This window comes from Diachasmimorpha longicaudata, chromosome 11, assembly GCF_034640455.1.
Source record: "Diachasmimorpha longicaudata isolate KC_UGA_2023 chromosome 11, iyDiaLong2, whole genome shotgun sequence".
Lineage (NCBI taxonomy): Eukaryota > Metazoa > Arthropoda > Insecta > Hymenoptera > Braconidae > Diachasmimorpha > Diachasmimorpha longicaudata.
Window position 1 is genome coordinate 6,874,390 of NC_087235.1, and position 26,354 is coordinate 6,900,743.

The 26,354-nt window shown below is 40.9% G+C and overlaps 4 protein-coding genes across 9 annotated transcripts; 1 reads left to right on the forward strand and 3 right to left on the reverse strand.

The window, feature by feature from the left end:
• Positions 1-4,484: 4,484 nt before the first annotated feature.
• Positions 4,485-8,376, reverse strand: LOC135167438 (uncharacterized). Of its 3 annotated transcripts, none has more exons than XM_064130633.1 (3): positions 8,154-8,376; positions 5,907-6,287; positions 4,485-4,876 (listed from the first exon to the last, which is right to left on the reverse strand). In XM_064130633.1, exons 2-3 carry the CDS (start codon positions 6,223-6,225, stop codon positions 4,791-4,793), a joined length of 405 nt encoding a protein of 134 aa, XP_063986703.1. In that variant the 5' UTR covers positions 6,226-6,287; positions 8,154-8,376; the 3' UTR covers positions 4,485-4,790. The 3 variants fall into 3 exon arrangements, with proteins under 3 accessions (XP_063986703.1, XP_063986700.1, XP_063986702.1); XM_064130630.1 differs by having other exon boundaries at positions 8,030-8,372; XM_064130632.1 differs by having other exon boundaries at positions 5,922-6,287; positions 8,030-8,368.
• Positions 6,647-11,425, forward strand: LOC135167437 (uncharacterized). Of its 4 annotated transcripts, none has more exons than XM_064130626.1 (5): positions 6,647-7,515; positions 7,672-7,895; positions 9,615-9,965; positions 10,431-10,541; positions 10,615-11,425. In XM_064130626.1, exons 2-5 carry the CDS (start codon positions 7,859-7,861, stop codon positions 10,710-10,712), a joined length of 597 nt encoding a protein of 198 aa, XP_063986696.1. In that variant the 5' UTR covers positions 6,647-7,515; positions 7,672-7,858; the 3' UTR covers positions 10,713-11,425. The 4 variants fall into 4 exon arrangements, with proteins under 4 accessions (XP_063986696.1, XP_063986697.1, XP_063986698.1 ...); XM_064130627.1 differs by having other exon boundaries at positions 6,647-7,138; positions 7,249-7,895; XM_064130628.1 differs by having other exon boundaries at positions 6,647-7,138.
• A 9,023-nt stretch (positions 11,426-20,448) lies between these two features.
• LOC135167155 (uncharacterized) lies at positions 20,449-22,213 on the reverse strand. Its single transcript, XM_064130040.1, has one exon. It carries the CDS (start codon positions 22,205-22,207, stop codon positions 21,527-21,529), a length of 681 nt encoding a protein of 226 aa, XP_063986110.1. The 5' UTR covers positions 22,208-22,213; the 3' UTR covers positions 20,449-21,526.
• A 133-nt stretch (positions 22,214-22,346) lies between these two features.
• On the reverse strand, positions 22,347-26,141 carry LOC135167154 (uncharacterized). Its single transcript, XM_064130039.1, has 2 exons — positions 26,108-26,141; positions 22,347-26,035 (listed from the first exon to the last, which is right to left on the reverse strand). The coding sequence occupies exon 2, from the start codon at positions 26,033-26,035 to the stop codon at positions 22,454-22,456; it is 3,582 nt and encodes a 1,193-aa protein (XP_063986109.1). The 5' UTR covers positions 26,108-26,141; the 3' UTR covers positions 22,347-22,453.
• Between the last annotated feature and the right edge of the window lie 213 nt (positions 26,142-26,354).

The window sequence follows — 26,354 nt, forward strand, 5'->3', positions numbered from 1 at the left end:
TGTGTAGAGGTGAAGTGAACGAGTGGAAATATTGGCCAGTAGTAAAAGATGGATACTGGCAGACGTATGCACTGCAGTGAAGCAGGACAGCGAAGCTTTGAGTGCATGGAGAGTAGTTAAGGAAAACGATTTTCGATTTTCAACGAATTTACAGAGTAAACATGCATAAGTGAATAACTCAATGATATTTACACTCGCCGAGCTTTCAAAATGAAATTAATTAAAGCCCGTAAGGGAGAAATTATTATTCAAATTCAAATAAAGATTCACCTGCTCCAATGAAGGGAAATATCGCAACGATTAATCGGGCGATTTTTTACAAAATTTTCTATCTGATCAATCACCACGTGGTGAATCAACCTCTGACTGTCTACATCGCATTTATGGAGCTTAATCATAATATATGTAATTGCACTGGTCAGCGATTGGATAAGCTCCTTACGATAATACGCTTACCACGAACGCCATGGGAGGGAGTTTTTTACGCTCATTTCTCCCCTCGTCCCACCCCACCCTCAACCCCGTTACTACCATTTCCACCTCTGTATATATGAGCGTAGTCTCTCTCGGTTGCATTTGAAATCCTACTGACAGTTAAATGCCGTTGGTGGCAACTATATCCCCTGTTGGAAACAGGTGGTAGCATAACTAGCCATTCAGCATTGAAATTATCCCCGAAAAAACTGAATGTAAATTACCGCTGGATAAATCCAATTTACGTCAATATAACGCTGGCTATTTTTTGCCCTTTGAAAAAGGGAAAAAAAATTGTCAATTATATTTGTTTGATGTCGGAACCTCGAAAAATTTACCCTCAAATTATAATACTTTCCGGTTAATGATTTTCATTGCGAAAATCGCCCAATTGCTGGTAATTCAACGTCATACGTTATTTTATTGTTTCGACTTTTGAATGTAGTTTAGTGGTATCATAAGGGAGGGGGGAGAGCAATAATTATAAAATAATAAACTCCGTTGGCATGTCGACTTTTACCGCAATGCGACGATTGAATAATTGAGTCGTTTGGACAGTATTTGGCGAGGATCAGTGGCATTGGCCAATCGCATTTCTCCCCTTCGACCCCCCGTGGTGAATGCGAATCGCTAGTGTGACTGGTTAATTAAAGCCAGCTTGTAATTTTGTACGTATTACTTTTTCCCTTCTCTTTTTACACGACCCTTGGCACCACTCAGGGGTCACTGACAATCTGGACACACCTGATAAATCCGTTTTTTACTCCTGTAATCCTACCCTTATTTAATTCCGAGATATCCGAGTAGAAAATGCATCATATTTTACGAGCGTATCCCACAGGACAATGCTGTGCTTTTAATCAACGTATGGATAATAAAGTGGCTGAATGCCTTCCCTGGATCGCAGCCCAGGTACCTCGACCTTATGGTATTCTCTGTCTTCTACCACCAGGAACTGTCGATACTGAGACCCTCCCTTCATCACTCCTCAAAGACCCGGCTATACGAACGTACTCAAGTGGAACCCATCACAGACAGATTCGAGAAATTAACGACAACTTTCGCTCTTGATAAACTGGTTCATAACCCGCTACAAATACCCACAACCAACCCTTCTAGAAAACCTAACGACCAAACATACAGGAGATTACGATAATAGCAATTGGGGAGGCATAACTCATTTTCAATAACTTCGTTCGGTAACAATAATTACAACAATAGCTCTTCCTCCCTCGGTACCACACGTCTCAGGCTGTTTCGCACTGAATGTAAAACAATTTATTTTCGTTATAATTGCAAAATCAGATGACGATTGAATTTTCCAATGTCTCTTTTCGCATTAGAAATTAAATAAAATGAAATTCATAAAAGATTTCTTGTCAATTAAATAATTAAAAATTGTTTGATAGCCGTTTGGAATAACAGGAAAGATTAAACTCAAAGAGGGTTCAATTTGCTGTGTTCTCCCTGCATTTGCGTTTTGTTTCCACATTGTATACAGCACTGCCAACGATTCGTAGTTTATGACTCGATCGCGTCGTGTCGTACGACTTTTCACTGCGGTAAAATGCGAACGAACATACACAAGCGTATGCCAAGAGACGGCAGCTAGATCGCGTAGAGTTATGGGCTTGGGGAAAAGGGGTGGCAAGAGATGAGGAAAGAGGGGTTGCAATGGTTTGAAACTACCGGCTTAGCCCCTCATGCAGATACTATCGTTTCACAAACCTCATGTGGGCCCACACTAAAGTGTATCTAGGCTTTAAAATACTGTACACTGCTTGTTACTACTTCCTAGAAAGATACTTCAACTTCTCCTACTACCATTGCCATACACGCCCATCCAGAGAAACTTACTTCCGACTGCTATACATTTTATTTGTCTCTGGGAAGCAACGTACCTGTAAAAATAAACCCTCTCCTGAGGGGACACGAACGAGGGAATATTTTCACAATATTGATCCTTGGAAAAAAATATAAAACCAAGTTTTTTTTTTCGCAGGTAATTAGACGAGGGAGTCTTTAGTTCAACTTCTACACGGGTAATTGGACTGACTTCGATGAGTTTTCGAGAAAGTTGGAGTGAGAATGAAAAAGGAGAATTATTAGAGGGGAGTGGAAATGGTAGTTCCCTGACCTGGTTAGCCACTCATAATGAGCTCATTGGGGGTGAGTCACTACGGAGTTTCTTTCCCTCGAGCCATTGTCGGTTTCATTACTGGCAATTGAGTATTGCCAATGAATAATTAAGTAGAAATTTTTTGTTGCACTTTGTACGTCATTTTTGTCTTTATGTTCAGAAAAATAACACTCTTATATGAATGAAAATAAATAATTATTCAATTTGACAAAAGAAAAAATTATAAGTGATGGTATATCCCTGGTGATCAGGAACATATTCGTCAGAATACAAATTATATTTTTCTCAGTGCAGCTGGGTATTTTTTAAATCTCTGTATTTGTAATATTTACATCGTGTTCGATAATAATTTCCACCGAAAGTTTCACCTAACTTGTTTCACGTGTCGCTAACAATTGGCTTCATCTAGGATATATTGTCAATTCTAAAGCATTATCAGGGTACGACGAGTTACATCCCCGTGATCCAGTATCTTGTCTTAATTATCTGCCAGTCCCTAGGGTGCTTCTGTGGTAGACTCGGCGTCTAACACTGTACTGGCATTCGTCGAACTATCGGATACGAGCTCGTTACGACGACAAAGCTTCCACTGTATCTATCGGTATATCCCCATTTCATCAGAGTCCCGTAGTACCTTGGGTATTCCACCTTGCGGTTAAATCAAAAGGGAATTATCCATCAAATAAACCGAGCCAAGGGTGTTAAAAATCAAATTTCACAGGGATTAAGGGGGAATCACTGTACATCATACAGACGATTACAGTTATTAAATCCCCTTTACAAATGTAAATTATTCTTCATTGCCCTCGTTGTTGTCTCTAAAATTTATCACCAAAGGGTTAAACGATGCAGAAGTGAAAAGAGAAGAAAAAAAAATCTCGAAGGGGGTCACATCACAGGGGATTAGCTAGAATACCACTGGCCTTATCTCGTTCCAAGTGAGCTTACTATAGAATCCACGACCCTTCACCTCTTCCTCTCCGATTCCCTCCACCTCCCTTTCACTCCTCTTTCCTCGTTTTTTCTCTTTCACGATCGTCCCTACGGGGGCTCGTAAAAAAAAGCTTTCAATCGTATCAAGACCTCTGATGGATTCAGTGCATTGAAACAAATTTGAATTTTATCCCTTCTTCACTCTACCGTCATCCCATGTAATTATAATAAAATCGATTGAATGAATATACAAAAGACCCTCAACTTTGCAACATCCAGAAGTGATTTTTTTAGCTCATTGAAAATCTCGTGTCTAAAGTTATTTTGTGAATCTAAGATTGTGAATTATTCAAACAATGGCAAATGCCTTGACCGTTCCATCCAACCATCCTAAGAAAATCAGGATCCCTTCAACATCACTAACAATTACAAACTGCGAATGTAATAACAAAAATAATGAATAGAAATATGATAAAGGAAAGGACTAAATCTCATTAGTTTTTATTGTGGCAATAATCAAACGCAAAAGAGATTGTCAAGCAATGTTATCTCGAACGTAACATTAGCACTTAGTGGCTCCTATCATTACTTTTTATCTACAATGTCCCCCATTCGCGGATATTTTCGTTATGTTACCCACAGAAGGAAGTGCAAGCGGGGCAAGGAGCAGTGCGAGAAAAAAAAATATAGTACCTTTACTCATCGTCAGTCGGCCAGTGTATAACGATGACACTAGGAGCATCTTTAATGCCAGTAATGCACTCCTTCTCCCCGCCCTTCCTCCCCCTTCGCCAGGTACAATTCCCTTGGCTAAAAAAGTCTCAAGTTATCCAGAGCTTCTCCGTCTTTGGACTGAGCCCAGAGGAGAGGAGTTGAAGATTCAAGTATTACGATCTACGTTGAAGAATAGTAGGAGATGAAAAAGTAAATGAGAGGCTGATGGAAAAGGCTTCTTTTAATGTATTTTTTACTTCGTCTCCTCCGGAATTCCTTCTCATGAATTATAATACTTATGATAGTTCCACTTAGAGTAAAGACGCGTTCAGTATATACATATACATTTCATATCCATTAGGCAAACTAGTACGTCGTTCATTATAGCAAAAATAGTATCTGAAAATTTGGAGAGTATCTGCTTCTCTGGTTGATTATACATCTATCGATAGTGCCCTGAATGGTCAAGCAAAACATCACATGCATTGATCCCGTTTATTTATCAAAGCTCATCGTCGCCGGTGGGGGTTCACCGGGTCGCATTCAATCTTATGATTGTTGCTATGATGATTAAAGCAAGTACTACCGCAAACAGTATACCTGTCGATCTATTTCCTGAAAAAATATTGATTATTATTCTATGAAAATTATTCGATTAATTGGTAACCTTTTACTCTACAGCCGTCTTTTATTCTAAACAAGGAAAATAAATTATGGTAGCGTTTTTTCCTCTACAGTACAATTATTTTCCCAGCCGGCGATTGCGTCATGTTTGCGTTTCTAGCAGTTGCGATATCACAGGAATTTTTCCTCTTCGTATATATACTACATCACCATTTGTAATCACCGATGATCTGACGATTTGAAAAAATCTACAAGAGTTGGAAGAACTCATAATATCAAGAGGAGTAGAAGGCTGATGTCTCACCAGCCTCCTCTGAGAACTTTTAACTGAGCCAGACTTCTAGATCAGATTATTTCCCTGTGCCTTGAAAGCTGCCTACAAACTCAGGCGTTTAAATTACCAATCATTACTCCACAGTCGCAAGCTTTAAGCCCTTAGAATGGTTGTGAATTTTTTCCGACCCTAGTCCCTTAATCATCATGATCCGGTGAATTCTAGAAATCATACGATTGAAGTTCAATATGAAACTTTTCAATTTGAGTATCAAAAAGTTCCAGAGGATTCCACGAAAGTGATATCAAATTAATTTTTTACAAAGATCTTCTCTCCAAGTTTCAAGACATCGAGGCTTTCGATTCTCTTCGCATGTAGCTAAAGTTTTTCCAATTTCATCTGCACTCAGCTTTACTCAATCATACCCAAGACTTGATGCAGAAAAAATAGTCACCAATGAGTGACAGCTAGAATAGTGACTTTTTAATCTTATAACCTCCACAATCGACCCCCTCTGACAAGGGATAAATCCTGATTAAGAGGGATAACGCCCCGATTTTTTCTACGATCCACTTTCTAAATAAAACGGTCAGATTGAAAGGATAATAGCCCCTAAATCGTGAAAGTAGGACGGCCTCAAAAAAATATAACACATTCAAATCTTACGGGTCATGCAAGCTAGTAAAAACTAGGGTGGCTGAAGTAAATAATCACCAATTAATCAATAAATGTAAACAGATACTATACTGCAACAAGTATTACTGCGTGGAGCAGACGTTACGATGTGTTGTATGTGTGTCGTTGGATGATGAATAACTGGCATTGCACCAGTCTCATATTGCTGATGGGTTTGGTTTCCAGGCATTGGATGTGAAAAATCGTTGTAATCTTGAACAGTCCCGTAGATCGGTGGCGTTGGATAAGGCATTTGGGTTGGATATGGTGTCTGCTGTGGTTGATAGGGAGTTGTAAAACTGGGCCCCTCGGTTAGATACGGGACCTGCTGTGTTGGATAAGGGGCTGAATGATTGGGCCCTGGCGTAGGATATGGCGGACCAGTGCGCATTGCTTCTGCATAAGTTGGAAGATGCGCTGTTTGCACACTTGGATTCCAAGGATCAGAATTACCTGAATAATTGCATTTAATTAAAAGACTATTCTTCATAAGATACAGAGGTTCATTTAATATTTGAAATATCCTGAAGAGACTAGTTGGAAGGGGTTTGGCTCTGTTATGCGATTCAAGACCAACATCAGCTGTATCATCTACTGTTCAAGATCAAAACTTCACATGTTCGCATGTCACGAAGAGAAAACTTCGTCGACACAAAATATTAACGTCTGTAACTAAAGTCTGATGCAGAAACTGACGTTCGCACATCCGACGTGAAACCCCGACTCGATATGAATGCGATATGTGAAACCTCGCATACGAAAAATATCATCACACTAGCTCGAGAATAAACACTCCTGATTGAATGACATCATAACTTCACAATAAAGGTGACTTCACGTGAATTCAGGGTTGATTTCAGTAATTCCCGAAAATATCAAATGAATTATGTCGAGACAATTACGACACGATAACGGGCATTATATGGAAATAATAATTTTTTCATCGCGAAATCGTGATACAGGACGTCAGATGATGTTATGTATCAAGAACATTCTGCACAAATAATTCTCAATTTCTTTAAAAAATACTCTCATAAAGTTATCAGTCATCACTCTCTGTAATCAGTCGAACATAAATTGTCCTTCGGTACTGTTCTATCAATGCAGTCGTGAAGAGTCATTGGCTCTTCATGTAAACAATTAAAACAATCTTTTATCACGACGGGTACGATTAAAATTAAATATAAATCCAAGTAAACAAGAACTATTTTGGTTGAGGATATTTTGCTCCCGGGGACATTCCGGAGTCTCTACAGGGGGAGAAAAATTATTCACCCGTTTGTGAGAAGTTCTTTATCAACCAGGTAATTTTTTTCCAACGACTACATAACTTTTACAAAACAGTCGACAAATTTGGCTCAATGGTACGATAATTTTCCGGTAACGGGCGAAACTCACGACAATTACCAAACAGTTGGATAATTGCTACTGAACTTTTTCTTCAGTAAGTTCAACTGAAGACTTCGAAAGAACAGCAAAATTTTATTTACCCTGGCGATAACGAGCATTAATGTTTGCGGGGATTTCCCATGTGTCACCGGATTACTATATTCTGGGGATGGTTGAAAGGGGATGAAAAGAGAGAGAGATAGAGAGACTGTAGCGCGTGCTGAACGTAACTAGTCTAGATGTGCAACAGGTGCACAGGTGCCAGACTATACCCGGTGCAAGTCAATGATGTGTAAGCCTGAGTTTTTGGTAATTTTGCAATTCATTATTATCATCGACGAAAGTAAACTAGATTCAACGTTATTACCGAATTCTCCCCTTGCTCATTTATTTATTATCCGGAATAATCGTGAATTCATTAATTTATTTGATCAATGAGTTTTTCCAGGTCGAGTAAATGGAGAATAATTAAAGCTTAATGATGAATCGGAATCCATTGAACATTTAATGGTGCCTGGAAAGTTACAAACGAATTTATTTGTTCGTGCTAATGAATATTCGTTGACGAAGGCCATGAACTCAATTATCACTGGAAGACGTTGAAATCATAGCCCAGCCGAGGAGTCTTATCACCAATGTTCGGGAGGAAACAGGTGCTCTCGTGGACTCTCGGTAAAATAAAAATATTCATGACGTAGGCGAGGAGAATGCAGATAAGATTGCAATTCCGGGAAAACCCGATAATTTTCATAGACTACAGTTACATGCCAATAATTTATAGAATCTCATTAAAATTGTCAAATTACCTTCGGCCCCCTTCATATTTGAAAATACAAGTTTGTCTCCCACCGAAATTTTGTAACTTTGGTAGCAACCGAACTAATCGTTGGATGATTCCGTTAATCGATGGCACCAATGTCACACACTTACTCCGACTGAATGTACAGTGGTAATATCACTGTCGCCAACTCAATGTCATCCGCGAGCTGACAAGATTTCCTCACTGAAATGCACACTAGCTTTGTTTTCCTCGTTCTGAGTCCCCAAGAAATCACTGCAATACACTTGAATGTCCAACGACAAATATCAAAACAGAAAAATGGTCGGAGCACTAGTAATGAGAATTATGAACACGTTTCAAGGTTAGAGGGCACTGCGCATGCCCTCATCGATACAGTAGTCTCCTGTGTACCGCGGTGACTCTGAAATTGCTCTTTCAACTCGGTCGATAAGGTAGTAAATCATCAAACTTTATGAATTGAATAACAAAACTTCCTAGCACGGGCTGAGTACTCGCTTCCATTATATTTTCATCCTTTCGTGAATCACTGTAGCGGAGAAAATGAAATGAAAGGATCCGAGGAGAGCAATGAAATGTGGGGGGAAGGGAGAGGAGGGGCAAGGGGGGCGGGGGGAGTGCATACCCTACCGTCGCGCGTAATTACATACGCCGAGTTTAATGCCTGATAATTGCTCCTGGTGGTCGCCATTAATTTTGTCCCAAAATAAAGGGTCAACTTGGTGTGAAATTGTTGGATTAAGATTCGTGGGATTTAACGGGGAAATTTCAACTTCCGTCTTTCAGTGATTTTTCTCCTCTTCCCCTTTTCATGAAAATTGTAATTTGAATGAATACTGTTGCGACTTCTCGGTGAATGTCTGGAGTAACTCGGGGAACAATTGTAAATAATCTGTGGAAGTTCTGAGGGGAGATTTCACATCGTGAACAGTAGTACTCACCATAAATAGTAAATACTGTAATATTCATTTCCATCTGGGGGAAATGAAATGTTTGGCGATTTTTCCGCGGGTTTTCAGCGTGAGAAAATAAGCAGAAATTAAATTTTTGGGATTTCGGGGTCATAGAGAGTAGATATAATACGAAAAATCTTGACGAAAATTTTGATGATGTCAGGGCTCTCATGACGAAGAGATAAATACCATTTATATTACCTCCAGGCCATTTAAATCCTCATCATGTCAATAGAAACTGTTCCGTTACATTATTGTTGCACTAGGCACAATTATTTGAAATCTCCTCACGAACCCATGAAATCAATGACGCGTAATACAAACGTTTTGCCTCGTTGAAAACCTGTGGAACGGACGTACCTCACCCAAATATACACTAAGTTGTATTGTGTTTATTTTTATACGGATATCATGGATTGAGTGGTCGTTGTCAGTCGGTGGAAAACCGTCGATCTCGATTCAACCGAGAGCCACTATTTGTCCTGTGATTTCTGTTTGAATAGCAGTGTCTTGAAACTGATATGTCAACTGAGGATAAAGCGGGTAGATAAATATTTATTCAACAATTGTCCAAGTGGATTGAGCGAACGAATGAGTATACAGTATACGTTAATTTTCGTGTTAAATATAAATTTATAGAAGTGAATGAAGTGGAGAATGCCGTGATAAATGAGACGACTCGTCAAGAGGACGAGGATTCACCGACAGCTGCGTCGGAGAGGAGCAGCGCTGTTTCATGGACTACGCCCCTGTCAACAACAAAGTCAGAGAGTAGTCCATCATCGGGGACATGGAATACACCGAAATCTTGTGCTGACGAAACTACACTTGTAGAATCACCTGGGGGGAATACTGCCATAAGTCTTGATGATGATCCTCCGCCGTATTCCTCGGTGGACCGACAGAGCTTGTGGTCACCCTTGTCACATATTCGGGAGCTCTTTTGTGATGATCCACATTTATCGCACGATAGGAGCCCAGAATTGGCAAGTAAGGGTCATTACAGTGAACTGTCGTGGAGAATAATATTTTTTAATTTTATGGAGGATTTTGGAAAGATCATTAGGAACAAGTTGCTGATGATCGAGAATATTTTGTTAAAATGGAAATAATTTTTCTATTGGAGTCAATGGGGAGCCATCCGCATTTGTAATGACAGTGTCAGTCACTGGTGTAAGTGAATGGTATTCAGGAGGAAATCAATTGTCATTGGGCAATCATTAAAATCACTGGAATTAAAATGATTACATTTCTGGTAGTTAACTCGTAGAATCAGAGTCTAATCATCCGAAATGAATATAATCATTGGCAATCGTTTCAATCATGCGCGTAAATTTTAGTTTTCCAAGAATTGAGCAATAGCTGTAATGAGAATTTTTGCTGTCCTAATTTCCAAATGTAGATTCAATCGATTTCTAAATAAAAAAATACATTTTGCTGCCCGACTTTTCCTAGATTTGCTGGAGGATTCCAGTCGTGTTGCCAGTACCCCAAGTACAACCGTATCCAGAACGTATCGCACCGAAGGTCCTGGAAATGTGAGGGAAGAGGAACCCTTTGCTCCAAGTGAGTCACGATTTTAGCAAAAAATTTGCGGTTTCAATTCGATCAAGCAGAATATTGTTTAATTTTTTTTTAGAATTTGGAACCATCTGCATAGTCACCGTCTTCATCGGCTTCCTAATGGTTCTATCGTTATTTGCAAAATTATTCATCACCAGTACAATTGGACTTTGAATCGTTCTTGTGAAATGCAGCAAGTGGTACAAATTTATCACGAAAATACTACTTTATATTTTTTCCACAAAAAGAAGCAGAAAAAAATCATGTTTGTTACGCTTGTTCATTGATTGGCATGAGATTTACTTTACACGAGAGGTACGAGAGGACTTGAATTCCGATGATGAGGTGAAAAAGATCTCGGAAGCAATCCAACCTGGTAGGATGAGACAACCGGAAATGAGCCCGACATCGACGGCATCAGCTGAATAATTCATAATTTTTCTTCATTACTCGACTACTCTCGGCATAAAGAATGGGACAGATGTGAAAGGATACGAAAGACGGAAGCTAATAAAAGATAGAATCAAGTGGGCTGCTCTACTTGTTTCAACTTCTTAATTATTTGTTAATCGTTTTATTACCTTAACAGTAGAAAGTTTGGCGTAGGGGTAAAGACTATGATTGAAACCCTGACGAGGGTGATTAAAAATAATGATCAAGCCAACTGAAACTTTTCCGATTTCTGGTCTCAACTATACAGCGTTGCCTTGCCAAAGCTGTAATTATAAATGTATTTACATTAATTTTCATGATGTGGAATATTTATGATCTCTGTTTGAATTTTGTTACGGAATTGAATTGAGAAATTTGAGCGTTGCAAATGATTCAACCTATAGATGTCATTTGTATCAAAAAAAAATATAGAAAATAAAAATCTTAAATATAAATATGAAGCATTTATCTACAGAAATTACTGCAAAAATAAGGAGATAAACCCGAGAGGATCGCGATTTATTCAAATGACCCGACATTAAGGTAATTGGTTCCCTAATAACATAATTTATATCAATTTCCACAGAAACACATTTTCCATTTATTAATTGCCTTTTAACGCAGCTCCACATATAACCAAATGTTTACACCCCCAAATTTACATTTGAATATCAATTACCCGAAGCTACTGTGCAAAGATGGATACTCCTCTCTCAGTATTCATTGTGGAGAACACATTGAATGGTAGTATTTCCCCACCCCCTTCTGCCACCCCATTCCCCGAGTGGATCGCGTCTGGTCATATCCCGAAGGTACTTTAAACACCGTGCGGCAATGGCTGTCCTCCCGAGTCGATTGTCCTCCTGAAACAATCGTTCGATTGTCGTATTCCATGAATGGCGAAACTCAACGGGTTCACTCCCCTCACTTTTCCACCCCCCACTGAGACTTCCTATGTAAACCGAGGTTCACCTATAGTACCTCAAACTTACATGCACGATAAATGATTCCTGCTTCTCCATCAAAAGAGTAGGAATTGCGTTCTGTTCCCGAGAAAAAATGTCAACCAATAAAAAAATGTATCGCTCCCCCTCCCCACCGTTCCATCCGATTTTTCTTCAATTTTTTATTTTTTTTAAAGGAAGCGCAGAAGAAAATGGATGAAAGACCGGAAGGCCGGAGGGAGCAATATTTTCACGCGAATGCTTATTCAAAGGGACGCTCCAGCTATATATCAAGTCATATACAAATGTACGTATGTGTATGTGTGCATCGTGCATGGGAATGGGACGAAAAGCTCCTCTCAAACCGTCGACGATGCCAATGGCTGCCTCTCTCGCCCGATACATCATTCGGCCACACACTTGAAATCTCATATCGCTTTCTGATCCTCGGGGCTATATTCGACGGCTTTTCGTGCTATGTGTGCCACCGCCCTCTTTCACCTTTCATCCTTCTTCATCCCAGCACAAAACACTCCCTCCCTCCCGCCCCCAAGCGTTCCGTTAAATTTCAGCATCTCCCCATCCCTTAATGTTTTTTTTCCCCATGCACCTACTTCTTCATTCCCTTGATTCATTGTTATCCTTGTATTTAAGCATGAGCTTTTCATTCATTGTCAGCCGACTTCAGCGTCGAACAATAAGACTCGCGATCCCATATCTTTTTTTCTTCAGCCTCTCAGTTCAAATAACAAAGGCCAAATGGGGAGTTAGAGACAGAGAACGAGAGAGGGAGTCTGTCACTAGGTCACTGGGGTTTGAAGAATTATCCATGCCATTTGTTCTCCGAATCAACCCAAATAGCTTTAATAAACCCCAACACAAGTGAAATGAGAGCTGTAATTCAACGGGTGAAATGATTCAAAGTCCCGTAAAACCCTCCACATTTGAAGACGAGGAAATGCCCAAGAGTTGAGGAGGCTAAACGAGCAGGAAGCTCTTCGACGGGGTCATTTCCGGCCAGACTCGATGCGTCTTGGCAAGTCGTGGTCGACTGGAGGGTTGTGAGGACAAGGGGGCTGAGAAGCGGGGTATAGAGCACACCCCGACGTTATCGCGACAATTGGATGGGACTCGCGCGCTCTGCCGCCCGCTGGTCGACCTCGATAAGCTTCAGAAACAGCCCTTAATGGTTTCCCTCACGATTACCGGTGCTTACCCTCTGCCCTTCTCTCTCCTGGTCCTTACACACCCCCAAAACTCGGCACACATAGACAAACCAGCCAACACACTTGGTGAACCTACTTTGAGCCGACATTTTCGCCCTGAAATAGAAACGTCTGCTTTGTGCTTCGAGTGGTTGTGTTCCATTACCGTTTTCCTTTCCTCTGTTGCTTCTTTCAAACATTTATTGCTTAGAAAAAAAAACAGGCGGGGGAAGAGGGCACGAGGGAAAGCAACAAAACAATTTTGATAAGGAAAAAAAGGAATTCAATTTCACCGAGTCAAAGGGAATGAGATAAAAGGGGTACAAAGATGATAACTCGGATAAGCTTAAGTCGATCAAGGAAGATTCCCATCGGTTGTACACATCCTCGAGACTTCTTGGGTAAAGTTGGCGGTTAAAGACGTTGGGATAATACAGAAGCTTGTGGAGTAAAGGAGGGGGGGGGGGCATAGGGAGTGGCAGAGAGAAATCGCAATGACAACGATTGGGTTATCTTTATCCCCCTTTCTCCGACTCCGAGGGGGTTCCGTACAGGATAACTACAATCTAATGGGTCTGGGTTTCCATTCTTAGGGGGCAATTACCAGCGGAAGTGGCACACGCCAAATGTACAGTTTGTAGATATTTCAGATTATTATCCCTTTTCTTCATTGAAGTATCAGAGAACAATGTATGAAATTGTTACTGGAAGTGTTTCAGGAAAGAAATCGTTGCTTCTTTGATTGTATTATCCAATGGAAAATGTAATTTCATCAGTGAAAGTCTCTTCAGAATCATCGGCCATTGAGTTTGCCTAGAGAGTGCTGTATCAAAGAGAATGAGAACGAAGAAATGGAGAATCCATCAGTTCAGCTTGTTACCACCAAACTTTTAGTTAGTGCCTTCTGCCAACGCATGTTCAAATAAAATATCCCGAGAGTGCATTTTGTTCAGGGGGGAGGGGGAAAAAAAGAATACTGAGAATTGAGAAAACTACGGTGGACTCTTGTGCACCAGGGAAACGATAAGGAGTGAGTGGCAAAGGCTAGACTTGAGCGAATTTGCATAGTGAAATATATCCAGCCATCTCACTATGGTTGATCGATATCGAAGGGACCCGGAGGAGTCTGATAGGGGGACGGTGACACAGACATCACAGCTGGAGAGAAAAAATACCTTAGGAGTTGCTGTGAGCGACGGAGAGAAAAACAAGTAACGCAACAAATACCAAAAAATCTTATTTCCTTCTCACATTTCCTGTCTTCAGTTTATGCGAATTTATTTCCGTATATCTATCGAATATTCATGAGCATTCGAGGTATGGACGTAAATGTTATCATGAATTTAGGTTTTATTGTCTCGTGAAAATCTTTTTAAATTGTAGGCAAAAATGATTTTTCAGTGATTTTTCAATCGTTGACGTGGAAAATCAATGAAATATTCGGGGCTTTCAATGGGAGGATTCTCAGAAATTGCACCGGAAATAGAATGCAATAAAAACTTCTGAGATTGGACCCGGAAAGTTCAGACGAAAATTTTCACCAGTGCACACAGGGTTAGTGGCCACTGAGAAAGTAATTTTGAAGCATAACTGAAGGTAGCCGAGCAAAATGAGTGGAAGTGACGGTCCTTGTGTGCATTAGAACTGTACCAAAAGGTCTTTTCGGACTTTCCCTAGTACTATATTCACGTCATAGAGTGATGTTTACTCGTCTTTCGTCACAGCTCGGGTAATTTAGAAATACATTGAGCCACACTGACTCAACCCTACTTTCCTACCGACATCAAAGCAACTTCCGCAAACTACCCCATTGCATTATGTTAACACAAATGCAGTGTATACGCTCCACTCTAGTCGCACATTTACACAAGTAGAAATGTAACCCTGATGCTGCACCTTCAGCCCTTCAGCTACGTAATTACTGACGGGCGTCCTCACGAGATGCGACCCTTACCTTCCCCTTATGCACAGCGTAAATTTCGCATGGCGTCGTAATGCAACCGGCTGCACTTACGATACCAGAGCACCGAGTGAAATAGGATAGGGGGGTGAAATTGACAGTGAACAGATAATGAGTATGGGTACAATTGGAACAGTAACGCGGAATTTTATATCAGGGTTGTGACGCCCTTTCAGCCGCTTCCATATCTACCCCTGAAGTTCGAATAAAAAAACGTGAAGTTTTTACGGATTTTAATATAAGATAAATGTTTACCTCCTATTATTTCAATAAGGAATCCAACATTAATTAATTCATTTTCTTCAAAATGAATTTAATAACTCTCATGTTCGTCCAGAAGATTAAAAATCCAATTTCTACCTTTTACCTTCTTGCGAGAAATAAACTGAGTCTTTCACTTTAATCACTTGATTGAAAACAACATTTTTTATTTACATTTTTCCTCGTCAGAGGCAAACAGCGTCAAGGTGGGTTGATTGCCAGACATAAAAATATGAGGATTTGCTTGAAATATTAGCGTCAGTATTTACTAAAGGGGTGGAAGAGGGTAAGGGAATGTGGAGCATTTACTCGACTTTTACCTCGCTATAATTTCGGCTAAAGAAGGAAATTTCAAGAATATTCAGAGATGAAAGGCCTCGCCACCTTTTGCTCCAACATCTCGTCCCTCTTGGCATACTCTCTCCCTTTCCACTGGCTTCTGAGGTATCCTTTTGACCTGAAGCAAAATACGATAAACTCCGGTGACTCGAGTGAATCCACCAGTCACGACATAAAGAAATATTTGCTCCGGAGCTTGATGTGAGTCTTTCGAATGATTTATTTGCTTTATAGTTATGGAATTTTTGGACGTTTGAAGGGCTTTGTTCGGGCTCGCAAATTTGTTGGTTTTCAGACGTTGATTTATTTACGAGGGAATCACTTGATGATTTATGGATAGAATAACTGACAAATAACAGTTGAATTTAACTTTACACTGTTCACCATCAATTTACACGTTGGCTCATTGAATCCAGTGATGCCAACATTGTCCATCAAACATGAAATGTATCCACGCAATACATAGGGGTGTTCAAATTGCCAATTTGATTGAGGCGTTCCTATGGTTTACCCTACATGCAATCACTGAATTTTTATGAAGCGAACCATAATTTTTCCTAATATCATATAAAATTCAACTTCATTCGGTTATTTTTTTCTGAACGGCCCTTCCCTCCGGAATAATCAAACTTTACGGGTAATTTTTATTGAACTTTTCACTCTCAGTGCATTAATAACAGTCAAACTTTGCCGCGAAGAGCGGAATAAAAAATCATCGCACTTTTTTAAGGTAAAAAATAAGAACTCTATTATGTGACGAGTCACCGAGTGTATTACGTTGGAAAATTCCAGTGTTCCGTTGAGATTGGTGCACCTCGATTTTCCGGGAATTTTGTGTGATCGTATAAAAGCCCATTCCTCCATTCCACCTCTCTTTTTCCACCCATGGTAGATGGCTCGTAAGGGATTCAGGCACGAGTTAACTGCCCGCGAAGAATGTTGATGAGGGCTCAAGCACAAGTGTGGGTTATACATTGGACATAGTCAAACGTGTGGATTTAAATTTTAATGCAATAATCGGACTTCTCCATTCAAGCGCAAAAACACCACACACTGGTAAACGTCATCCACGTGACATTCTTCACATCCCTAGTGGGGTGTGTCGAGTAAATTGAGTAATGAACAAGATACTCCAACTGTAAATCAAAGTATTATGAGAGTTTGAAAAGTACTTTTTGATGTTGAAAGAATAATGAAGAAGAAATACATTCAGTGAAGAGTATTGCATTTCACGAGGGAGTAAAGCCTCACCAGGGGTGGGAGGGGGTGAATTTAATGCCCGTCCTGTATATATCTGCGCAGGAGAGTATTAAGGATGAGGAGAAGAATTGATGGGAGCCTCCCCGGTGCATTAATTAATCAGAAAAATGGCGTTGATCCTCGCTATTTTTCCGCCCTTCATTACATTATTGTGAGATGCCGGAGGGGGGCAGGAGGGTGGAAAATTCAATGAATCACACAAAAGATGGATGAAGATGATACTCAGGATGGAGGAGAGTGTTAAACGAGGATGAAAAAATATTGAAGCACAGGGATGACGATCAATTAAACAGAATTGTACGCAGAAAAAAAATTGCATGCGAGACTACTCCGAATTTAGAACATATATTTCAAACATTTACCCCCGATAATCCCTTTGAGGGGGGAGGTTAGGGTTGTTAGAGTGCCAATCTCAGAGAGTAGTGATTCTTCCGATACTGGCAGCCAGGGTTGCTTCTAAATTTTCCAGTTGTGTCTCCCTGGTTGGATCAGCAACATCAACGACGGAAAAACACGGCACCCTCAGTAGAGATTCTATTGCATCGAGCCCTTCTTTCATTCCCTCGGGTGTTCATCGATCACTCATTTCCTCCACAACTTTTCCTCCATTTCTCATTCTTTACATATGTTGTAAGTGTCCTCTACGGCTCCTTCAAGACACCCCTATTCGTCTACATTTTTCCCGAGCCGAAATGAAGACACTCCAGGGCTTTTCAACTCTTCCACCCACGGAGATTAAGGGTGAATAATCGTTGGAAAAATTGCTTCCTTACCTATCTGTCTCATGTAATTACTCCCTGGAGGCTCCATACTTTCTTATCTCACATTGTTCCTATAACTCGTGTGCACTCTCATTTCCACCCCTGCGCACCCTCCCTCCCTCCCACAGCAGGAAAACATCTCACTTGCCAGGTGGAGACAATAATTTAAATGCTCCACTGATTGGTAGTCACTTTTCAAATACCCCACCTCCTTTCCAGAAACGTGAAGAGACGTTCTTTTCCTTATTCCTTTCCCTCGATGGGGTGAAGTGAAGACGGTATGAAGGGTGGCGAGATCGAGCCAATGGGGTTCTCTAATGAATCCATCGACGGATTCACAAGCAGGAGAAAGCCCAGTCCCTCTCTCTCTCTCCGTCAGTCCCATTGCGAATGAATGAATGAATTTCGCGCGTGCTTCCTACAATAAGTATTGGAATTTCGTAATGGAAGCTGTCTGTGAAATATCCGGAGCGTCGCTTTCAGGCGTCACCCCTCACTTTGACAATTCAGAAGGTGCCTTTCTCCCTTACACACGAGTTTCTCATTTTCTTGTCGTTTTTTCCCTCCATTTTACCAGTTATTCCATTAATTTTGACGCGATTTTTTGACAATGGAATTGTATCTGACCGGAATATCGTACGGTTAAATTACAAACGATGGTTTTCATATTATAATTATCTCGATGTCATCAATCTTCATTCATTCGTCGCCAATTTTTGAATAAAACGGTGACGCTCCATATTTAACATTAATTAGATATTCGCTACTATTTACTGATGAATTCATTTAGCTTTTTCCGTCTGTGGAAGGGACTACTTATATTTCCAACACTTTAAAGGGATTTATTAATCGTCGGAGTGAATCTGTGTCAGAGTATGAATGATACAGAGCAACGAGACATGCCCACTGTCGATGATGAGCTAGATACTCAAGTATTCGGGTAATATCAACTTACTTTGATTAATCAAAGGCTGAGTTCGTGCCCCCAAGGGCTTGGCCAAGCCGGTAATTATTTGTGGACTAGATAATCTTCATGAAATGAAGAAAAAAATGAACTCCCCCACGCAATCAATTGTAGAAATTATTAACATCTATTTAATTCTGCTGCGGTGCAATTATTGCTCCGGTATTTTTGTTCTACGTGCGAATTTCAATTAGAGATACAAATTAGTGAGTCATAAAAAAAATCAAAGCAATATTAATTCACTCTGACCGATGTCAGCAATTGATATTTCCAACGAATGTACAAATGCCCAACTCTGTTTTAATTTTTTTTATAAACACAATTCAATTATCGCAGACCAGTTGATCGTTATCCAATGGAAATAATCGTAATTATAACAACATGTGACGTTAATCAGAGAGAAAAATTGGAGTGTCATACTGGTGGAAAGCACATATCTGGGCTTCACTCTCTGCAATTCGTACCACACCGCCTCATCCACCCACTCTCCCTTTTCCCTTCTATCCACCCTTGCCCTCGGTTAACGAGGTAATCTCGTTAAATAACGACGTGATCCGAGTGCAAATCCTGTTGCACGGTGCGCGTTACCCTGTACACGGTGGCACTGATTACGAAGCAACCAACCGAACAGTCCATCCCCCGCCCTCTTTCCTTCATTCCCCTCCCCCTTCTCCGATGTATACCCACCCCCTTTCCTACCCCTGGCCTTTCGTCGGGCTTGCACTTCCGTTTCCTCCGTTCAATTGTGCACCAGTGACGTTGTCCGGGCACGCACGTACCACCCAAAGTGCTGGAGCCCAACTTCAAGCCCCACCAACCGAAACTTCTCCTGCTAACTATTATGAGAATTGAATTATGTGCCACAATAACCACTGATTTCACGAGATTTCTTTTTTCCCTGCAATTTTGGCTGAGGTGAAGTTGATTTTAATTAGTGGGATGTGGAAGGGGTGTAGGTGGATCAGAGTTGGAGAGAACTCGAGGGATTTTTAATGAGTTTGGGAGAATTTCGGTGACAGGAGATTTGAAGAGAGTGGTTTTGTAGTGACCGATAGTTTATAGTTTATTCCAGGATCCGGGTTCGAATCCTAGCGTAAGATGATTTTTATTCTCCGCCACTTCCATTTTTTGGAGGATTTTAGATTTTAATTAGTGGAATATTGAAAGTGGATCAGGATTAGAGGGAGTCGCAGGGATTTTTAATGAGTCATGGCGAATTCCAGAGGTACTCGGTCACAGAGGGGCTCAGGAGGAGGGTTGGATTTAATAATGGTGAGTTCAGTCGGGGCTAGACGATGGGTACACATGGACTTTTGGGCGGCTTCAATATCCAAGGAGATCTCGCAGTCTCGCATTGTCTGAGCCCGACAGCAGAGATGCCTGTACCAGCCTTTGAGGGTTTCTTTTTTTTTTATCTTTTGACCCGACAATCACTCCTGTGAACAACTATGAGATATTTCGGACGTTCCTGGAGCCTCTCACCCTGACCTCAATAACATGAATGCCGATGGAAATTGAATTCTACAAAATGCGACCCTGAGTGCAGATCCATTCACTGAACAATCACAAATATTGTTTTTTTAAGTAAGGGCGATTGCAATATTCACGTAATTTTCCACTAATTCTTCTCTAATAAAGTAATGGAAGAATTGCCGACAATCATTACCCAATTATTAATTGATGGATGAAAGCTGTTCCAATGTTATCAGTCATTCGTTCATTAATTTGAGAAATCTACGCTTTCATTTACAACTCACTGGGTATTCCAAAATTTTCAATTATAATTATTCGTTGATTGAGTAATCGTGAATTTTCAAACATGATTATTGATTTATGGGACAATGGAAAATTTCAATTATTAATTAATAATTTAATGATCAAATATTCTCTGTTCATTACAAATTAATTACATGGAGAGTGTTTCTCGCATTTTTCGCGGAAAATCTCAAAGGGGAGGGAAGGGGGATAGTTAAGTGGACGTTCATATCAAGTAAGGGGATGGTGGGTTAAAAAAGGGAAGCGTTTTGCCGCGTGTCCGGAGTATTCAGGATGCAAGACATCGGGCGTCGGGTGGACGGACGAGTTCTATTTCAATTTCACCCAGTTAATTGGAATTGTTTGCCGCAGACACCGCGCCTGGTTGCCGGTTGTGTACTTCGTCCAACATCTATGCCATATACCCTCGGTTATCATAGCTGGATGGGAATTAATTTCCCCCTTTCTATCTCATCGTTTTCAAGCATAAAATATGCTCCATAAACATCAGGATAATTGGCTTTGTCAATATAGGTACAGCTGAGTAGAAAAGGTACGTTCGAGTTCACATTCGAATAAATTGATTTTTATCATTTCATTGAATGAATCTTTCGAATCCTCGAGTCCCACGTACTTTTATTTAACTTGTGTACCTCAATTCCCCCATTTCTTCTTTTCGCATTGTCAGTGTGAGACGTCCTGAAAAAAATATTTGTTTTCTCACCACGTAATATACGATAATCCGAAAATATCTTTGGTGGCAGGTAATCCCATTGAGATTCCTCACCGGGCCACTTCTTCTTCTTCAAAACCCATGCCCAAACCTGGTGGTAAACTTTTATCGCCACGACGTTGGTTTGTTCGTTCCACTTATTCTCTCAACACCCACCCAACATGCATACACGTATACATGTGGATTGGTGGCTTTTCTTCCCCAGGTTGTACGACAACACGACTCGTAAATTCAACGGACAGTGAAGGAGAATGACTCAGTTGCCGCAGTGAATCAGGGATAACTGTAGAATGTTGTATCCAGTGATGCCACTGTGAATTGTAACAACTTTAGAATCAATTTCCGAATTTGTTATTTATTGCCCGAGATATTTGTCAGTGGAGTTCCTGAGTGAGATAGAGATAAAGTTTCTTCAGTAATTCAACGGCTAATATTACTTCAATTTCGTCCTGTTTCGCCCAGTAGTAGTGGCGTGCTAAAACAGCATTCTCCTCGATTTTTTCACAAAGATCGAGGAATACGCAGGACTTTAAAGCTTGGATAAACATTTTGAAGCTCAGAGAGTACCTCACTTTGTCCCGAAGAAGAGAATGAAGTTCTTCGGAAGGAATCCTTCTCAGAATTTTATTTATCATGACTATGAGACCTCCTGCCGCAGTGCTGGGTTGCTCCTCTTGGAATCGAGGGAGAGATTGCCATAACTCATCGATTTTTGCCTCCCAGGCATCAATTTGTAATCCCAGCTCCTGAAGGATCTTCAGGAACATCCACGCTTCAGGGATATTTTCCAATTCTTTCAAAATAAATCTCTTCTGATCGTTCACGAAACTTCGTGTGTTATCCAGTTGCTTGTCATACTTGAAATAATTAAAAAGGATGTGACGGATCTCCTCCTGGGGGATGAAGGCCAATATGTCGTTGAAATCCTCCTCAAGGGAACTATCATCTTCGAGGCTCAGGGTTGTCTCAGAATTTTGGGATTCATTACGCTTATTTATGAAGACCGATACGAGAAACATTGATGTGATTATTGCAAATGCAATGAAAGAATTCATTCCCCGTATTTTGAAAGGTTTTTCATACTTGAAAATTTTGCCATATTGAGCCTAACCTCCTGGGACTGAAAACAAACTCGATTTTCCTAATGGCATGAAGTGAAGGGCTAATGGAATGAAGTGAATAAACATTGTAATGTACTGAGCTATGCATTGATTTATTTTTTCTAGTTAACACATTAACAGTACAAAATAAAAAACCTTCACAACATTAAGTTTCCAACGAAGAGAAATTTAGTCTCAAATTCACAGACCAATGACTCCCGGTGGAGTTTTAATTCCAAAAACTCGAGCGAAGAAGTCAGAGATCACCTGGAGATCTACTCCATGAGCTTTTGCCTCACGCAGAAGTTTCTGGAAGTTCTCATTGGCAAAAAGAGTATTTGTCACAGTCTGGAAGTTATCAGATTTTATGAGCTGAACGAAATCAGCAAAAGCCTTGGAGTTCTCGATTTTGAAGTAGTAGAGCTGCTTGATTTGGGGGTAAGGAAGGAGCTCCTTGAGTTTTCCGATGAGCCCAGAGATACCAGGCTTCCCAGACACACCACTCCACAGCGAGGGATGTTTGTCATCCAAGCCAATGAACTTATGAATGATTTCAATGAGTTCGTAAATATCCAGACCTGCGGCATCCAGGGATTTTAGAATTGCGTTGTATTCAGGGATTCTGTCAAGTGCCCTGACAATATTTTTGAACTCCTCCGATCGGATGTACTGAAGTGTCTCCTGTGTCTCTTGGTCATGTACCATGTATTCGAGCACAACCTTGACGAGCTCGTCAACGGGGAGGAGATCAACGAATTCGGCCAAGTCATCGCGAAGTTCACTGGCAGCACGTGAAAGGCTGGCGGGTTTTGGGGGGAATGGGACTTCCGGGAATTTGAGGCCCAACAACTCTTGCAGGAAGACGACAATATGCTCTATGTTGATACCATGGGCGTGGGCTTGGAACCCTAATTCAATGAATTTCTTGTTGGCAACGAGTCTGTCAACGATTGCCTGCATTTCAGGAGCTTTAAAATGTTGAATGAAGGTCCGGAATTCCTCTGATGTCTTCAGCTTCTCGACGTAAAGCGAGTGGATCTTGTCATATGGGAGAATGGCCCGGATTTCGTTGAGCATCCCCTGGACACCTGAGGTCTTGATAACTTTGGAATTGAGGACCGGTCTTGGGTAGTGGGGGACCCCGAGGAAGTCATTGAGGAAATCGATGATATTGTAGACGTTCAAGCCCGACATATTCAGATACTTCAGGAAATCACTGACTTCCTGTTCCTTCTGGAGCTCCATCAGCAGTAGCTTGAATTCATCGGTTCTAATGTATTGAGCAGCTTCCTGGACTTCAGCGTCGTACATCAAATACTTGACACCAATCTTGGAGATTTCTTCGATGGGTAGGAGCATGAGAAAGTCTTCTAGGTCTGATTGGACGTTACGGCGGTGACGAGATTCTGGAAAATGAAGACCCAGGACTCTGGAGAGCAAATCTGCGATAGCCTTGACATCGATTCCAGCGGCTTTGGCCTTCTTGATAATGTTCTGGAACTCCTGGTTAGCCATGAGGGTATCTACCACAGCTTGGAACTTTGGTGAGCGAAGACGTTCAACAAGATTCTTGAACAACGGAGACTTGGCCATTTTTTCCTTGTAAAGGGCTTTGATTTGATCGACTGGTAGGACAGCTATGATGTCCTTAAGGAGACCGGAGACTCCGCCGGAGATTCTTGCAGATCTGAGATCTGGTTTGATGTTTGGGAGGCCTATAATTTTATGTAATTCGTTGATCAAGTCGTAGATTTCCAAGCCAGATTCATCTAAATAGTGAAGGAAAGCCAATACATCATCCATTTCCTCAACATCACTGACTAGTTTCCTGAATTCTTGGGTGTGAAGATATTCCACAGCAGCTTGCACCTCTTTATCTTTCCCCAAATATTCGTAGAAAATTTCAGCGATTTTTTCTTTAGGCAGAAGGTTCAGGAAGTCATGGATGTCAACGTAAAGACTGCGGGCGATGCTTCTGCTATTTGGTGGGGGGAATTTTAGTCCGAATATGGTGGTTAAAAGATCGGCGATCTTCTCCAGATCGATTCCAGCTTCTTTAGCGGCTTTTAAGATCTCCTGAAACTCTGTATTGGCGAAAAGCTTGTCAACAACAGCTTGGAATTTGGGAGAGTTCAGACGTTGGACGAGTTGCTTGAATGCTGGTGATGTTCCCATTTTCTCGTAGTACAAAGCCTTGATTTCTTCAATGGGAAGAACAGCTTTGATATCATGAATCAGACCGTTGAGTCCACCAGTGATTGTCCGTGCAACTCTGGGGTGGACTAGAGGAGGTAGACCAATGAAATCATGCAGTTTGTTGACAGCTCCGTAGATGTCTAAACCCGACTCCTGGATGTACTTGTAGAAATTTTTAACGTCATCCATCTCTTCAACAACCTTGACCAGTTGTCTGAACTCGGCACTCTGCATGTATTCGACAGCTTTCTGGACGTCCTTATCATGCTCCAGGTATTCCATCACAATATGCATAACTTCATTTTGGGGGATGAGGGCCAGAAAGTCTGCAAGGTCTTCCTCAAGACCAAGAACCTCACGACGCAGTTCATGTCCAGGGAATTTAATTCCAAGCAACTTGACAAGTACATCCGCGATGATATCCACGTGAATTCCGTGTTCTTTGGCTTGTTTGAGTATGCGAAGGAATGTTTCGTTTGTGAAAAGCCTGTTAATGATTACTTGGAATTTTGGAGACCTCAGACGTTCGACCATGCTCTTGAAATCCGGTGATGATGTCATTTTTTCTTTGTACAGAGCCTTGAATTTCTCAACAGGAAGTACGGCTTTGACATCTGCTATAAGACCAGCAACACCCCCGGTGATTCTTCCTAGAGCCATGCGAGGAACTAATGGGGGAAGACCCATGAATTCGTGAAGCTTGTTGACTACTTTATAAACATCCAAACCAGACTGTTGAAGGTAATTGTAGAAGGCGAGAACGTCTTCAATGCTTTCGACTTCAGTCACCAGGGTCTTGAAATCCTGAGATTGCACGTATTTAATCACATGCTGAACTTCCTTGTCGTTTTGCACGTACTCAGTAACAATTGGAATGACTTTATCAAGTGGTACGAGGGCTGCAAAGTCTTCGAAGTCATCATGGAGGGATCGTGCACTTCTGGCCACTTCATGCACTGGAAACTTGATTCCCAGGATTTTGGTGACGAGATCCAAAATCACGTGAACATCGACGTTGTGCTCTTTCAGAGTTTTGACGATGTGCTGCACTTCTTTGTTGACAGCCAGTGTATCTACGAACTTTTGGAATCGTGGAGATTTAAGAGTCTCAATGACATTTCTGAACGCCTCTGAGTTCTTCAATTTATTGTAGTACATGGCTTTGATTTCCTGAAGTGGCAGGAGGTTCTTGATGTCTTTAACTAAGCCAGCCATACCCCCCGAGATGGCAATGCGTCTTGTGGGTATCATGGCTGGTAGTCCAATCACCTCATTCACTTTGTTGATCAAATCAGTTACATCGAGCCCGAATCCTTTCAGGTATTTGATGAATGCAACAACATCTGGGATGCTCTCAACTTGCAGTACCAAATTCTTGAAGTCTTCGGTTTTAATGTACTCTAATACTTTTTGCACCTCTTTGTCATTCTGCAGGTACTCTTGAATGACAGGTATAATCTTCTCGAGGGGCAGAAGCGATAGAAAATCATCTACGTCATCGGTAAGTGATCTACTCTCGTACAGAGGGATGCTGTTTATTGTGCTTGTCAAGCTGATCACCAGCAGGAAGGCCAGCGAGAACTTCATCTGGGTGGATTAATGAACACGGTGAGATATACCGTACAATGTAATACTTAATGAACAATCACTGATACTTACTGTGAAGTGGTTGAGCTGATGCTGATAATTTTCATTTCTATGCCACGTTCTTTTATACTGTTTTCATATCAATAAATTCAGTGGATCTGACCTCTATCTCCGATTCGATAAGATTAGTTGACGTAAGTAATGTGATTCAACGACCAATTTGTTTTCCTAATTTCATTCTATAATTATCATGCATGGTCAACGATAGATGTAATCAATGAATAGAATACCGGGAAAATCATCCCGAAATATTATTTTT

Coding starts and splice junctions, on each gene's coding strand:
- LOC135167437 (XM_064130626.1), top strand. CDS start 7,859: ATGTTCGGGAGGAAACAGGTGCTCTCGTGGACTCTCG. Junction 9,966..10,430: donor TAGGAGCCCAGAATTGGCAA/GTAAGGGTCATT, acceptor GACTTTTCCTAG/ATTTGCTGGAGGATTCCAGT. Junction 10,542..10,614: donor AGAGGAACCCTTTGCTCCAA/GTGAGTCACGAT, acceptor ATTTTTTTTTAG/AATTTGGAACCATCTGCATA.
- LOC135167438 (XM_064130630.1), bottom strand. Junction 4,877..5,906: donor ACGCAGTAATACTTGTTGCA/GTATAGTATCTG, acceptor ATATTTTTTCAG/GAAATAGATCGACAGGTATA.
- LOC135167155 (XM_064130040.1), bottom strand. CDS start 22,207: ATGAATTCTTTCATTGCATTTGCAATAATCACATCAATGTTTCTCGTA.
- LOC135167154 (XM_064130039.1), bottom strand. CDS start 26,035: ATGAAGTTCTCGCTGGCCTTCCTGCTGGTGATCAGCTTGACAAGCACA.